General features: G+C 39.8%; 1 protein-coding gene across 2 annotated transcripts; it reads right to left on the bottom strand.

Moving 5' to 3' along the window:
* Positions 1-136: 136 nt before the first annotated feature.
* On the bottom strand, positions 137-12,674 carry ttll4 (tubulin tyrosine ligase-like family, member 4). Of its 2 annotated transcripts, none has more exons than XM_058391434.1 (19): positions 12,523-12,674; positions 8,399-9,837; positions 7,062-7,147; positions 6,452-6,503; positions 5,410-5,528; positions 5,028-5,138; positions 4,751-4,827; positions 4,348-4,542; positions 4,175-4,257; positions 3,818-3,946; positions 3,594-3,716; positions 3,360-3,458; positions 2,678-2,812; positions 2,322-2,480; positions 1,959-2,055; positions 1,644-1,854; positions 1,472-1,542; positions 865-944; positions 137-782 (listed from the first exon to the last, which is right to left on the bottom strand). In XM_058391434.1, exons 2-19 carry the CDS (start codon positions 9,766-9,768, stop codon positions 653-655), a joined length of 3,327 nt encoding a protein of 1,108 aa, XP_058247417.1. In that variant the 5' UTR covers positions 9,769-9,837; positions 12,523-12,674; the 3' UTR covers positions 137-652. The 2 variants fall into 2 exon arrangements, with proteins under 2 accessions (XP_058247417.1, XP_058247418.1); XM_058391435.1 differs by lacking the exon at positions 12,523-12,674 and adding an exon at positions 11,713-11,868.
* Between the last annotated feature and the right edge of the window lie 694 nt (positions 12,675-13,368).

Genomic DNA, 13,368 nt, shown 5'->3' with positions numbered 1-13,368 from the left:
CTTCAAGTAAGTCATAAATAATTTACCAGTTGATTTATTTCAAATACTTTTATTGTGAAAATCCTACACCAGACACTTATTTACCAAAGATAAAATCAAGACATTACTTTATAAATTAATTATTATGTATTATTATTGTTACAATTAACTCTTTTTCAAAATTCACTTGTAAGTAGTACTGACCCCGGTGGGCCTGTCCAAAATGTAAACAAACCAGTAAAGGAATCTGATTGGCTCATGCACACGGGCATGACTCCTTAGCAGCTCCTTTCAACAGAAGAAAAGCTTGCATATATAGACATAGCATATGCATATCGATCTCTGTGCTTCAAACATGTCTATTAGTCAGTCCTTGAAAACCGTACCTTTAGTCTTGTAAATGGTGCAAGTGATTAAAACAGTCTGCCCAGTCAATTATGAACCCAACTTCCTGAGGGGGCAAAAACCTATTTAACAAATTTGAAAAGACAGAATTATGTAAAAATAAAAAGTTTTTTTCCTAGCAACTTCAGAAAACACAAAGCCCAACACCCTCCATCAAGCTCTGCAAATGTGCAAGTATTCATGTTTTTGTGCGTTGTTTGGAAGCCCTGGATGTCTCAGAGTACGTGACTACTCTCACAGGTAGTCCTGGTGAGGCATTGGACACACTTTAGTTTGGGCTCACTGATCCCATCAGACTCATGTCTGGAATACTGGAGGTCACTGACTGAACATCATGATCAGACCACTCGTCATCATCTTCATCCAGCTGGGAGCTTGCACACTGACTCACCATTGCACTGATATGGACAGAGATGGTTAGAAAACAGAATCATAAAAAACAGAGATAAACCTAAGGAATATTTCATGTGTCTTAATTACCTTGATTTTGTAAGCACTGTCGTGGCAAATGTGGTGCTCTTGAGGTCTGATCTGTGTCTATGGTTGGATTTTGATGACCACTGGGTATTAAAATAAATAAATAAATAAATAAATAAATAAATAAATAAGACAGACAATGTTCAGATTAATCCATCCACAAATTAAGTCCTGTCACAGTAGTGAAAAATTGGGCAACCGGATGAGCCTGAATTCTATACTCTAGGAGTTTTCTATGTATAGTCTCTGTATATTAGAGTATCTATGCATTACATTTGCATTAAAATAAAAAAAACTTAAGTGGTTATGATCTAACTCCAACATTAATTCAATACAGTTTTTTGGAACCAAATCAATAAACAAATTGAGAACTATAATAAGAAATATTCCTTATACCATTTTTTCCTCTGTGTCTCTTCATTAAAAACAAATTAGGCTGTATATATTGATATTACTTTTCTTTATACAAATAATGACTACTTTTTCCTCTTCTACACTGCTTAGGCAACCAAACTGTGTCGATATGGACTGAAAATGTAATAATAAACACGTGACAGTCATATCCAGTGTGAATTCTAAGTAAGATTACTAAGATTTACAGAATACTCACATTATGTGTAGAGTCAGCAAGGTTCCCCAAGTGTACTCTTTTCTGACAGAGACTTCTCAGCAGTTCAATACCTAGACACAGAGCAGCATACATCACTGATAGCTCAGATGACAACAACCAAAACCACACAGCAGGAGTCAAAATGTGCACAGGCACACACTCAAACACACACCTTGGCTACGGTTTTGACCGAACTTTTGTTCCCACTGGTTAAGGAGAATGTTGAGGTAGCGAGGCTGCTCGAAGAAACGGAGGTAACGGGAGGAGGCAGGGGAAGGAAAGATTCGTTCAAACTCTCCCAGGCGACTTAGCTCATCCTCACTCTCTGCCAGAACACGAACATCATCGGGGGTTAACACTTCCAGAATTGTGGAGATGGAATCCTGCAACACACCGCACAAGAGTACATTTAATAACACAAACATCTTATCAGTGTTATACAGTGGAAAATAAAAATTCTATAATAAAAATCTTGGCGTGTACATACCTGGTCCCCAAAGTTCTGAGTGAGATAGAAAGCTCTTTTCAGTTTCTCATCATGGGACAGGTCTGATCTTGATCGCTCTTGTGCCCCTTCATACAAACTAAAAACAACAGTGGCAAGCACACTTCACCATTACTCCACAGCAGTACACAAATACTACCAGATTCATTGGTACCAGAACAGGCTCAGGGCAGGAGGTCTTGATTTGTTACTAAAAGAGTGTCACTATTTATGATATCTATATTTTTTTGTAAACATATTTGCCACTCATATACGTAATGAAATAAAAGCTGAATATTTTAAACATTCGAAAAACCAATGCATACACAATCGGATCTTTAAATTGATTCGGTTGTTGATTCTGACCTGCTGGTGGAGCTGCTGCCACTGCTGCTGGAGCTGCTGCCACTGCTGCTGGAGCTGATGATGTCTTCTTTTTTAGGCAACACAAACCCAGCTAGGTTCAGCACATCACGGATCATTTGGCCCTTAATACTCACATCCAGCGGACTGTTGGAGTGTAAACTGTACAGGAAAACAGGTGTATATATATTCTCCTGAATGACTTTTCATTGCATGTCTATATCCTATGTCTGTAACAAACCATGCAGCATAAACATTTATAGTGTATCTAAAAACACAAGGCATACACATACATGAGGAATGAGACTGAAAGCAATGTATTGGAAACCAACGTATCAGAGTGTTTAGCTGCTCAGTACCTGGGAGAGATGTTGACTTCAAGAACCCATGGCTTTAGGGTCTCATCCAGCATGATATCAAATCCAAAGAGCTCATGACAGCTGTACGGGGAACGCACATTCTTCTTCACCAAGGTGTTTACATATGGATCTGACCTGAATGAATGTGAATATGAAGCAGAAATTTGCAAATTTTTAAGAAAAAAAACAACTGTACAGTATAGTGTAATTAAATTCCCTATATTTTCAAGAAAATGACCTGTCTTAAGTATCCCTGACCCCAACGTCCTAACAAGCTGGGATATGTGAAGAAAAGGATTTCATTGTGCTCTAATGTATATGTGACAAATAAAGACTGCTTTTTCTTCGTCTTTGCATGAAGACCCATGCGAGCACCCTTCAGTAAGAATTACAGGATCTAAAAAAAGATCCTGGAGCTTTGCACGTCCTGCTGAGCCTCGCTTTGGAAAGTAATCTTAATAGAGTAATCTGTGCAATTAAATGCTAATGAGGCACCTGCTCCTATGAGTCTTTACGTGAGGATTAGAAAAATACTAGCTGACAAAAATAGGAAAAACACAACAGGTGTCATGGTCACTTGGTCTTCTGGCAGACATAACAACTGAGGCTAGAAATTCAGTATGACACTGGGTCATAGGTTGAATCAAAGAGGAAGAACTTCTGCGATACTAAACAAACTTACGCAATGATCGTTTTGATGACCATGTCCTTAATCTTCTCCCAGATAAGAGTGGTGTTAATTCCTTTTGAGTCCAGATATTGCCATAGTGCCTTCAGTGCCCTGCAGGCAATAAAGAACCTTTTAGTTGTGACCACCACTGTTAATAGCTAATGTCAAGCTATGGATAGAGTAAACTGATGTTTGCATAAAAAGCCTGAAATCTAATAATAAAAACATTGACAAAATTCTCTTTACCATTTATGGCCCTGGCAGGCCTTGTCATCGCTGTTGGTCTGATACTCAGAGTTCTTCTTGTTCACACTGTAGTTTGTCAAGTGCATGAATTTGTTGCCAAGGCTTTTCATTGAAGAGGAATATCTGTGTTGAAAATATTAAAAAGTAAGAATAATCAGGAAATTAGGTTTGCTACAAAAGAGACTATTATTATTTGAATGCATAATCCTCTTTAATCGGCTCACTTGCAGCTTGCGAAGCGGACAAGTCCATCGTTGAAGATGTAAACACGGAGTGGGTCATAAGAGGTCACGTACACATAGATACGCAAATCAAATTTATTCCCACTAATGAGGTAGGGCTTGTGAAGGTATCTATGAAAATCAGAAGTGATAGACTCAGTGAAGCACAAATCTAAAGAATCTGATTTATATCATAAACCTAATTTACCCCAAACCCCCTCCAAGCATCGTCTAGAAATTGAAGATCAAAACCTGAAATTTTCATTTTTAGATTAAATCCAAACAAAACTAAAAAAAAACAAACAAAAAAAAAAAAAAACAACATGCTGTCAGATAGCTGCATGAGGATTAAAAGCTCACTTCTGTACAAGGAGAGGTCTCTTGCGTGGCATTTGACTCCACTTGTGAATAACCTGAATACCAATTCCTCGGGCTGAAGCCGGCTGTGAAAACAGTACACGTAAAGACACAATGCACCATTGAATAATTTGTTTATTTAACAGCTTAATAATGACCAGAACCCCAAGCTGTACCGGTTTGATGATCCATTTTTGCCGGCTCCCACCATCCTCCCAAGCCTTCTTCAGCAGTTTCATGTCCTGTGGGAGCACAAAGGAACGTGGGAAAAAGCCAAACTCCCGCTTGCCAAACCGTGTCTGCATCTTGGACAGGTTCCTCCACAGACGGTCTTTCCGTCCAATCTGAAAGGAACCTGGAAAATGATTCAGCTGCAAAAAAATAAAAATAAATAAATAAATAAATTATTATATATATATATATATATTTAGACAGTAAATTTTTGTGTATATGGCAATATGGTTAAAGCTTAAAACTGATAATCAGATCTGCTTTACTGTACATCCATAAATATAGCTTAAACAAATCATTAACAGTGTTGTCACTGATGTCAGTTGGTAGCCTATGTTGACCTCTAACCTTCTGGTACTCTCGTATGGCCTTGAACCCAGGCGACTTCATATGATGACCCCAGCAGCCCAGCCAGTCATGGTTCTCTGGAACAAAAAGCCATTTTGTAAAAACTCTCTGCTGACTCAGGACAAAGACAGTGAATTTCAGTGACTGACATGCAATTTGCCACATAACATGGGTATAAAAGATGCATACACCATCTAATATGATCTAACTGAACAATAGATTTTATGACTTTGTGTCAAAACTGTCAGTAAAGACAAATAAAAGTGCATTGACTCACTCTTGGTGACTTTGAAATGGGATCTAGTGATCGTGTGCTTGACAATGTTTGGGGTGACGGTACTTATTTTCCATTTTAGAAGACTCCTCTGCTCCAGAGGAAGCAGCTCCACTGTACAGCAAACATGAACACACACAGATAGTACAGATAAATTTACCAAAAAAAAAGAAAAGAAAAGAAAAGAAAAACAAAACCCGAAGCATTTTAATTTATATCCAGCTTTTATCATCGTCTTTTATTCAGCAATCTACTCTTTTCACAGACCTCAAACATAGACACTACATTTAATTAAATATAAAGAGTCTTAAAAGTCATACTGGTGACAACTCCATAATTTAACACAGGAAATTAAAACCACTGTGCAACTAACGTGTTTACTGACCTCTTTCGTTGGCTGTACTGAAGTATAAAGTAGGGGGCCTGAAGGGGAACAGACTGGGCACCAGTGCTGGCTTCACCTCTCGATCATCCTCCAACTCACACCTCATGGGCACATCAAGACTACAACACAGACAGAATTCAATACTTACAAAGAAGCGGAGTGGAACATCAAACGCAAACAAAGTACAAGGGCAAATAGTTAAGACACAACATTACATAATATCAGGTTAGAAAAGCAACATGCATTTCAGCAGGATGAACTTTCAAATAATAATCCATGAACTAGCACTACAAGTACAGACGATTTATCGTCCATCACACAATTAACAGGTGAAAAAATTAAATCATTTCTCATAACCCTGAAAAGACTATCATCTAAAACCACCTAGCCATTTATTTACAGGGGAAAATGTAACTCACATGGCAGTCATCTAAGAGGATTTACCCTGCTTTGGTTCAGGTTCTACAATGATGCTTAGCACTAACAGAATAGCTTTAAGATTCAGATCCTCCACAACATGGGCATTTCTGTTCATTAAAATAAAAACAAGAGGCTACCTATAAAAAATAAATAAATAAAAATAAGAGCATCAGCTGGGATGTAACCTAATGAGAGCAGCCTACAAGGTCTGACAACACACTGATTCACCATTACAGAGGGAGAGCTCCAAAATTAGCACCGACTCACAATTGGGAGATTTTTCTACTGACCCATGTGCTTTTCAGCTTATTATGCACAGCACCCACCAGAACACTACCAACAACGATGACAAAGGAAAAAAAGGGAGACACTTCTCTCTGTTTGCCATCACCATGGAAAGGTCAGGTGAAAGAACCATGCAGAGATGGAATGTGAGCTAGTATGCATTTGAAACTTTTTTGCCATTATGCCATGCCATTAAAAAATGGAAGACTATTTTTGATCTAATACTACCACTGCAATCGCTGCAAACTCGCTAATGGCATTTAGCACAATAGACCATAAGACAACGTAAATCACAAAGAATCACAAGACTTTTATATACTAAACATGGACAATTTACTTTGATGATGCTTCCGTAGAGGGTGCTAAAGAGGCATCGGATTCTGATCCATCTGCAGGACAGAACAAGAAACAGATTCTCAGTAAGTTTTCGCACAATCGCCACAATAAATGGAAGAATAAATAAGTGCAAAAAAAAAGTGTGAGCAGTGCTTGCACAGTGGTTATATTATATTAGATTTCTGATCAGAAGGAGCAAAGCTGCGCAGTTTATAAATGAGAAACCTAAGCGGCTGTGGATGAGGGGGTCTTGCGAAATGCTGTAAATGTACATGATTGACTTTTTTTTAATGCCAGGTTAGCTTCAATGGCTATATTATGACAAAACTTTGAATGTAGTTAAAACATAGGGTGATATTCAATAGGTAGGGTTACATTGATATGTAGGAAGTGTTTATGTAAGTTTTTTGAGGTTTATGCTTGTTAAAAAGTTCAGAATCTTGTACGGTGGAGCTGTCTTGAAGATATTTCCTAAAGTGTCTTCTGAATAAAATTTCTGCCTTATAGTGCTCAGGGCAGTGGAGTAGAATGTGTTTTATTGATGTAGGTAGCAAATGTACATGAACCTGTAGTACAGATTCTGGTATAGGATAGGGAAAAAGGACAGTTACCATCATCATTGTCACTGCAGACGTTCTCCAACTCATCTGGAACCTCCTCCGAGTCGACATCCCGTAACACAGCAACATTCACCTGACTGAGACACAATAAGACATTGTTGTTGAGACATAATCAAAACTTTTTTTAAAAGAAGGTCAATTCATATTTAGTAATATTAAAAAGCATAGACAAAAAAAAAATTCAAAGAAGTGCATGGATTATACTAAACAAAATTAAATAGATTTGTACAGCTTTATAAAAAGGGCTGATATAGAAAAACAAGCCAGAGTGAAAATCTCAGGATGAGTCAGAAAACATTAGGTACTTTTTCTCACTAACTGATAATAATACACAGTACAATACTGCAATACTGCAAACAATACTGCAAACGTTAATAATAATAAACGTTTGCAGACGCCTGACCATCACATACACTTCAGAGAGTCCTGTTACAGATGTACATAGCTCCCTATGCTGTTATATAATCTGCATTAATTTGGAAAGGCTCTTCGTTTTGGAACATGGGTGTGAGGATTTGTGATCATTCAGCCACAAGAGCATTACTAAGTTCAGACACTGATTCCAAGGAGGTCTGGGGTGCAAGTTCATCCTGAAGGTGTTCAGTGAGATTGAGGTCAGGCCTCTGTGCAAGTTATTTAAGTTCTTCCACTCTAGCTCTTACTCTGGGCACAGGGGCAGGGTCATGCAGGAAGAGGTTTGAGTCTCTTGTTTCCTGTGAATGAAAATTTGAATGCTACAGCATACATAGAGGTCATACTTATTTGTGCTTCTAATTTTGTGGCAACAGTTTGCGAAAGACCTAAATATGAGTGTGACGTTCAGGCGTCCACAAACTTTTGGCTGTATCGTGTAGCTCATGATACTGCACATGATACTGCATCTGCCCTTTCCATACCAAAAAGGGCTGCACAGTTATCTTAAACAACTCAAACCAGCTGTCCAAGCCAAGTACTCAGGGACATTTCAAGAACTGTGCCCGTTTGGAACGGATAAACATAGATAAATAGTAAAATCTGATACAAGTCATTTCATCTTGAATTTTGTTAAGCGATGCACAAAATATATGGCCTTGAAATAAAACCTGCCAATCAGAGGCATTTAAAAATGAAGGCACAGAGTGCCATTCATGCTGCGGTCAAATGTCTGTGAATGGCACAGTGTGAAGTGAAACCCTTTATCAAAGAACGAGCTGTGCAAGTAGAGAGAGCACTCTGAAGCAAAGCAGGAACATCACCAGTAAAAATAATATGCCAAAGCTAGCTATTAACATATTTTAAGTTTTTAGTGTGAAAAAACAGCAGGAGACAGAGGTTCTGCTCATACTCACCCCATGACATCAGGCAGACTCCCGTCTTCAATAGTCAAAGGGCATTGGCTTGGGTCCTCTTCTGAAGTGTGCCGACAACAGTCCTTCGTGAGGTGTATGGCAGAGATCTGGTTCATTACTGAGTAAACAGTTGGAGACTGAGGAGAGTCCATCCTGTGAGCCATGTCCTCGGGAATGGCACATGTACTGCCCTGAGTCATTCCATCTCTAGGAGAATTTTCATCTAGGCAAAGGGCATTGGAAGGATTTGTGTCCATGTAAAACTCTTCACTCCCATTAATAAGGCAAACTGTAGAGGCTTGTGTTGCGGAATTGGCACCGGTCTTGACTTCTCTCCTGTTACACTGAGAATCAAAGTTGGCCGTTAGCGGTCCACTCAGACCATTTAGTGTCCCGTTGTTCACACGTGATGTGTTTTTAGTGAGCTTTCGTACAGCTGCTGTAAACTCTACCTCAGAGCTGACTTTCCTCATTCTTTGAGGTGCTTCACTGGTTCCATGTCCCACGCAGCATTCCACTAAATGCTCATTCTCTTTAGCATCCTCAGCCACAAGCTTGTCATACTCAGAGAAGTCTGAAATATGGTTTGGAGGCACATCTGTGTATTTATCCTCTAAAGGCACTACAGTTTGGCTGTGTTTTTTTATGTCTGCTTTGCATTCTTTCTTGGCAGAAACCAGAACACTAGACTTCTTTAAATCTTTTGTTTCTAGCCGGGGAATTGTAGGCACCTTGGCAGTGGAGGACCGAATAACCCCATTGCTGTTGCTTCTGAGCTTGCCTCTCGACCACGGGTAAGACTGATTTGCAGGCATAGTTTTCTCAACGATCACAGATGCTTTGCGAGAGGATGTCTTAGGTGGGGAGGGACAAGGCGGATAAATTGAGAGCGGAGGTGCAAAAGCTCTTTTTCCTAAAAGTTTGGACCTTAACCTGAGAGGGCTCAGGTGCCTGTGTGACTGATAAGTGTGAATAACTGGCTCCAGATGACAAGTGCTTTGACATACAGTAGAGCCACCAATATGAACTAAGCTCTTTGAGATAGCACTATGTGCTCTTGTTTCCCCACTACTACTACTGCTGCTGCTGCTAGAAGGATGAGCACCTGTACTCTGGGCACGTGCAGGCACTGTCGGAGAGGCACGCTGTGAGGATATCCCTGAGAAATTATGGGGCCACTCATACACCACTTTCACATAAGGCCGAGGTAAGGAGTCACTAAGGGATGAAGGATGATGCCATTTACTTTCAACGTGAACAGAAGATGCACAAGTGTTGGACGACGAATGCACAATTGCAGATTTCGCTTGGACAATCAGGGCTGGCTGTGATGCCCCCTTTCTCAAGTCCTCAGCTCCAATGGAAGCCATGAACTGCCATCGTACTCTCTCCCAGCATGGATTCTGATAATTGTAAATGAAGACTCACCATACCTAAAACTAAGGAAAAGAGGAAGTTACATCTCAAAGCAATTAGTATATCCTGTTTATACACCATTTTTGACAAAGGGAACTCCAGTCTGAGCAACATTTAAGCAAACTGTAATTAGGACCATTGTCTCACTTATTTTTCTAAAATTTCTGCTATATTTTAAGTTGACTCCTCTCTTAACAGCCTTTCTCTCTTTTGGCTTATAACAGCAACGTGATAAATACTCTACTTCAAATACAAGACATTTCATGGAAAAGTCGTTCTCAAAATTATTGCTCCAATGTCCTATTCATTATCCTTAGGTCTACATGAGGTAGTATTATTAGTACTGAAGCATCCGTTTCTTGTGGATTGCATGCGCTCATGTGCAAGTAAAAAAATATTTTAAATAGTACGTTCTAGAAAATGACCATAACCACAGATGATAACACATATCCAGTCTGAACTAACACGATGATGTAAAGTTCATTATAAAGATAAATTTTTCTCATCATCTCTCTACCAAATAAAGGAAGTATTGTCTGAGTTTAAAGTGCAGAACAATCATATATATATATAGACAGTGTTAAAAGAAGTTGTGAGATCACGTGCATCATGTGCAGCCATGTTACTTCGAACAAGCACTTACCATAAAACAATTGGATTTAAAATGAGGTGTATGTAATTGTATGCTCAGAATCATGAAGGCACTCTAGTATGCAAGATGTACACTGAGATAGCTTGTGAATTGACTTTAGTTATTACATACATCCTCCATCAACATTACTTAAAAGGTATCTGTCTGGAAACTTATCCTCCAGGGGAAAACATTGAAGAATGGTTTTAAATGCTGATCTATACACGATACTGGCAAAGGTTTTGGGACACCCCCCCAAATCATTGAATTCAGGGGTTGGGCTTAGGCCCCTTAGAGTGAAAGGAACTCTTAATGCTTCAGCATACCAAGACATTTTGGACAATTTCATGCTCCCAACTTTGTGGGAACAGTTTGGGGATGACCCCTTCCTGTTCCAACATGACTGCACACCAGTGCACAAAGCAAAGTCCATAAAGACACGGATGAGCGAGTACTGACCTCAACCCGATACAACACCTTTGGGATGAATTAGAGTGGAGACTGCGAGCCAGGCCAAAACTAGGACGTCTGCCTTTACCTGCACATGAATTTAATATGGAGTTGGCCCGTCCCTCGCAGCTATAATAGCTTCAACTCTTCTTCTTTCCACAAGGTTTAGGTGTGTATTTACGGGAATTTTTCACCATTCCTCTAGAAGCACATTTGTGAGGTCAGGCACTGATGTTGGATGAGAAGGTCTGGCTCACAGTTTTCGCCCTAATTCATCTAAAAAATGTTCTATCAGGATGAGGTCAGGACTCTGTGAAGTTCCTCCACACCAAACTCTCTCATCCGTGTCTTTATGGACCTTGCTTTGTGCACTGATGTGCAGTCATATTGGAACAGGAAGGGGGTCATCCCCAAACTGTTCCCACAAAGTTGGGAGCATGAAATTGTCCAAAATGTCTTGGTATGCTGAAGCATTAAGAGTTCCTTTCACTGGAACTAAGGGACCGAGCCCAACCCCTGAATTGAATGATTCGGAGGGGTTTCCCAAAACTTTTGCCAATATAGTGTATATGTATGTGTGTACAAAATGGGGGGAAAAACCTACCCATATCAAAACAACTAAATTACTTAGTTATGTACCCTTTAAAAACTCCGTGATGAATAAGTTAGTCTGATCATGACCCAAACTTGGATGACATTTTCCATCTTCGAACACGGACATTTTATACAAAAATCGCGTGTATTAGACAGGACTATTACCTGCGATGCTACTTTATTAAAAAACTAAACTAATTTTGACACGATCGCACATATTTACCATTTCGGACGAGGTTTAATCTCCACGCGTTGCCCATCCGGCTTGAATCAGCGGTTTAGCGGACATGGAGCAGTTCAGCCATGCGAGTTAACCGGAGCGCACATGGACCACAGACCTGTGATTATCAATAGCTGCTCTATTCAGGGCCCGGGTTACACTGCGCATGCGCTGAACAAAGCGGGTAGTGGCTTGATCCGAATCGGTTTACTAATCCCTTTGTAAGTGCACTACACGTGATATGGAATAATAGCTTCTAGGCGCTATGTAGTGCAATACATGTCCAAAAGGATGACATTTTGGCATTCACCAGTTGTAGTCATGAAGACCAGTCATCTGGCTGAGCTGTTATTTTATTACGTCGTGGCTGCGTCTCAAACCGCACACTACATACTTAAAGGGCTTGTCAAAAATAGCCATGACGCCATTGACGGTATACTAAAATTAGACACTATTTAGTACTGTCGTTTGCGGTTTGGGACGCACCCATGTGTCTGTAAGGCCATTTAGCAGACGTGCTAGCTCCGGGTTCTGGGCGGAAGATGAACCTTTAAAGAACGTTGATAATGCAAATACATATTGTCACGGAATGCTACTTAGTAAACAAATAAACACGGATCCTGCTTTTTCTCATCTACAGCTAAACTAAATAGGTAGCTACCAGGCTAGCTGGCTATCAACACCAGGCCCTGCGCGGTCATATGGAAGCTAGCGACAGAAGCCAAAATGTGCTGTGTAATATTGTTACTGAAGTTATAGAGAAGTTCCTTTGTACACCGATCAGCTGTAAGCAATTTAGCCGCTGTTTCTTACCTGAGCAGAATGTCAAGCGGCTTTTCTGTCTACATTTCGGAGCAGGGGCTTTAGCTGCGATGTGCACCGGCCGTCTATAGAGAGCTCTTCTCCTTCATTAAAAAAAATGGAAAAGAAAAAAAAACCCGCGCTAGTTTTTTGTCTGCGCGAGCTTCTGTCTCTCTTAGCAACCACACACTGAACCTGCAGCACGACATGACACCACACACACACACACCCCCCATTAGCCAAAAATATTTTGCTTTGTTTAAGAAGATAATTATATATATATATATATATATATATATAAATATATTTAAATAATTGAATTCAGGTGTTGTTTTTCAGGGGTTGGCCTCGGCCCCTTAGTTCCAGTGAAAGGAACTCTTAATGCTTCAGCATACCAAGACATTTTGGACAATTTCAACTTTATTTTCAACAGCTTCAAGTCTTCTGGGAAGGCATTCCATAAGGTTCAATAGTGTGTTTATGGGAATTTTTTGACCATTCCTCTAAGAAGCATATTTGTGAGGTCAGGCACTGATGCTGGACGAGAAGGTCTGACTCGCAGTCTCCGCTGTAATTCATCCCAAAAATGTTCTATCGGGTTGAGGTCAGTTCCTCCACAGCAAACTCGCTCATCCATGTCAACCTTGCTTGGTGCACTGGTGTGCAGTCATGTTGGAACAGGAAGGGGGTCATCCGCAAACTGTTCCTCACAAAGTTGGGAGCATGAAATCTGAAATCTGATTACCCAAAAGCTTAATACTAATGCTTTCCTTCTAATATCTTATCATTTCTATAGTAACAGCTCATTCACAGGGGCTTGTTAAGCTAATAATAAACTCGTTAATAAAATGCTTTTAT

Source organism: Hemibagrus wyckioides, linkage group LG06, assembly GCF_019097595.1.
Source record: "Hemibagrus wyckioides isolate EC202008001 linkage group LG06, SWU_Hwy_1.0, whole genome shotgun sequence".
Taxonomy (NCBI): Eukaryota; Metazoa; Chordata; class Actinopteri; order Siluriformes; family Bagridae; genus Hemibagrus; species Hemibagrus wyckioides.
The sequence above is the reverse complement of the archived record's forward strand: the minus strand, read 5'-3'. Positions and strand labels throughout refer to the sequence as shown.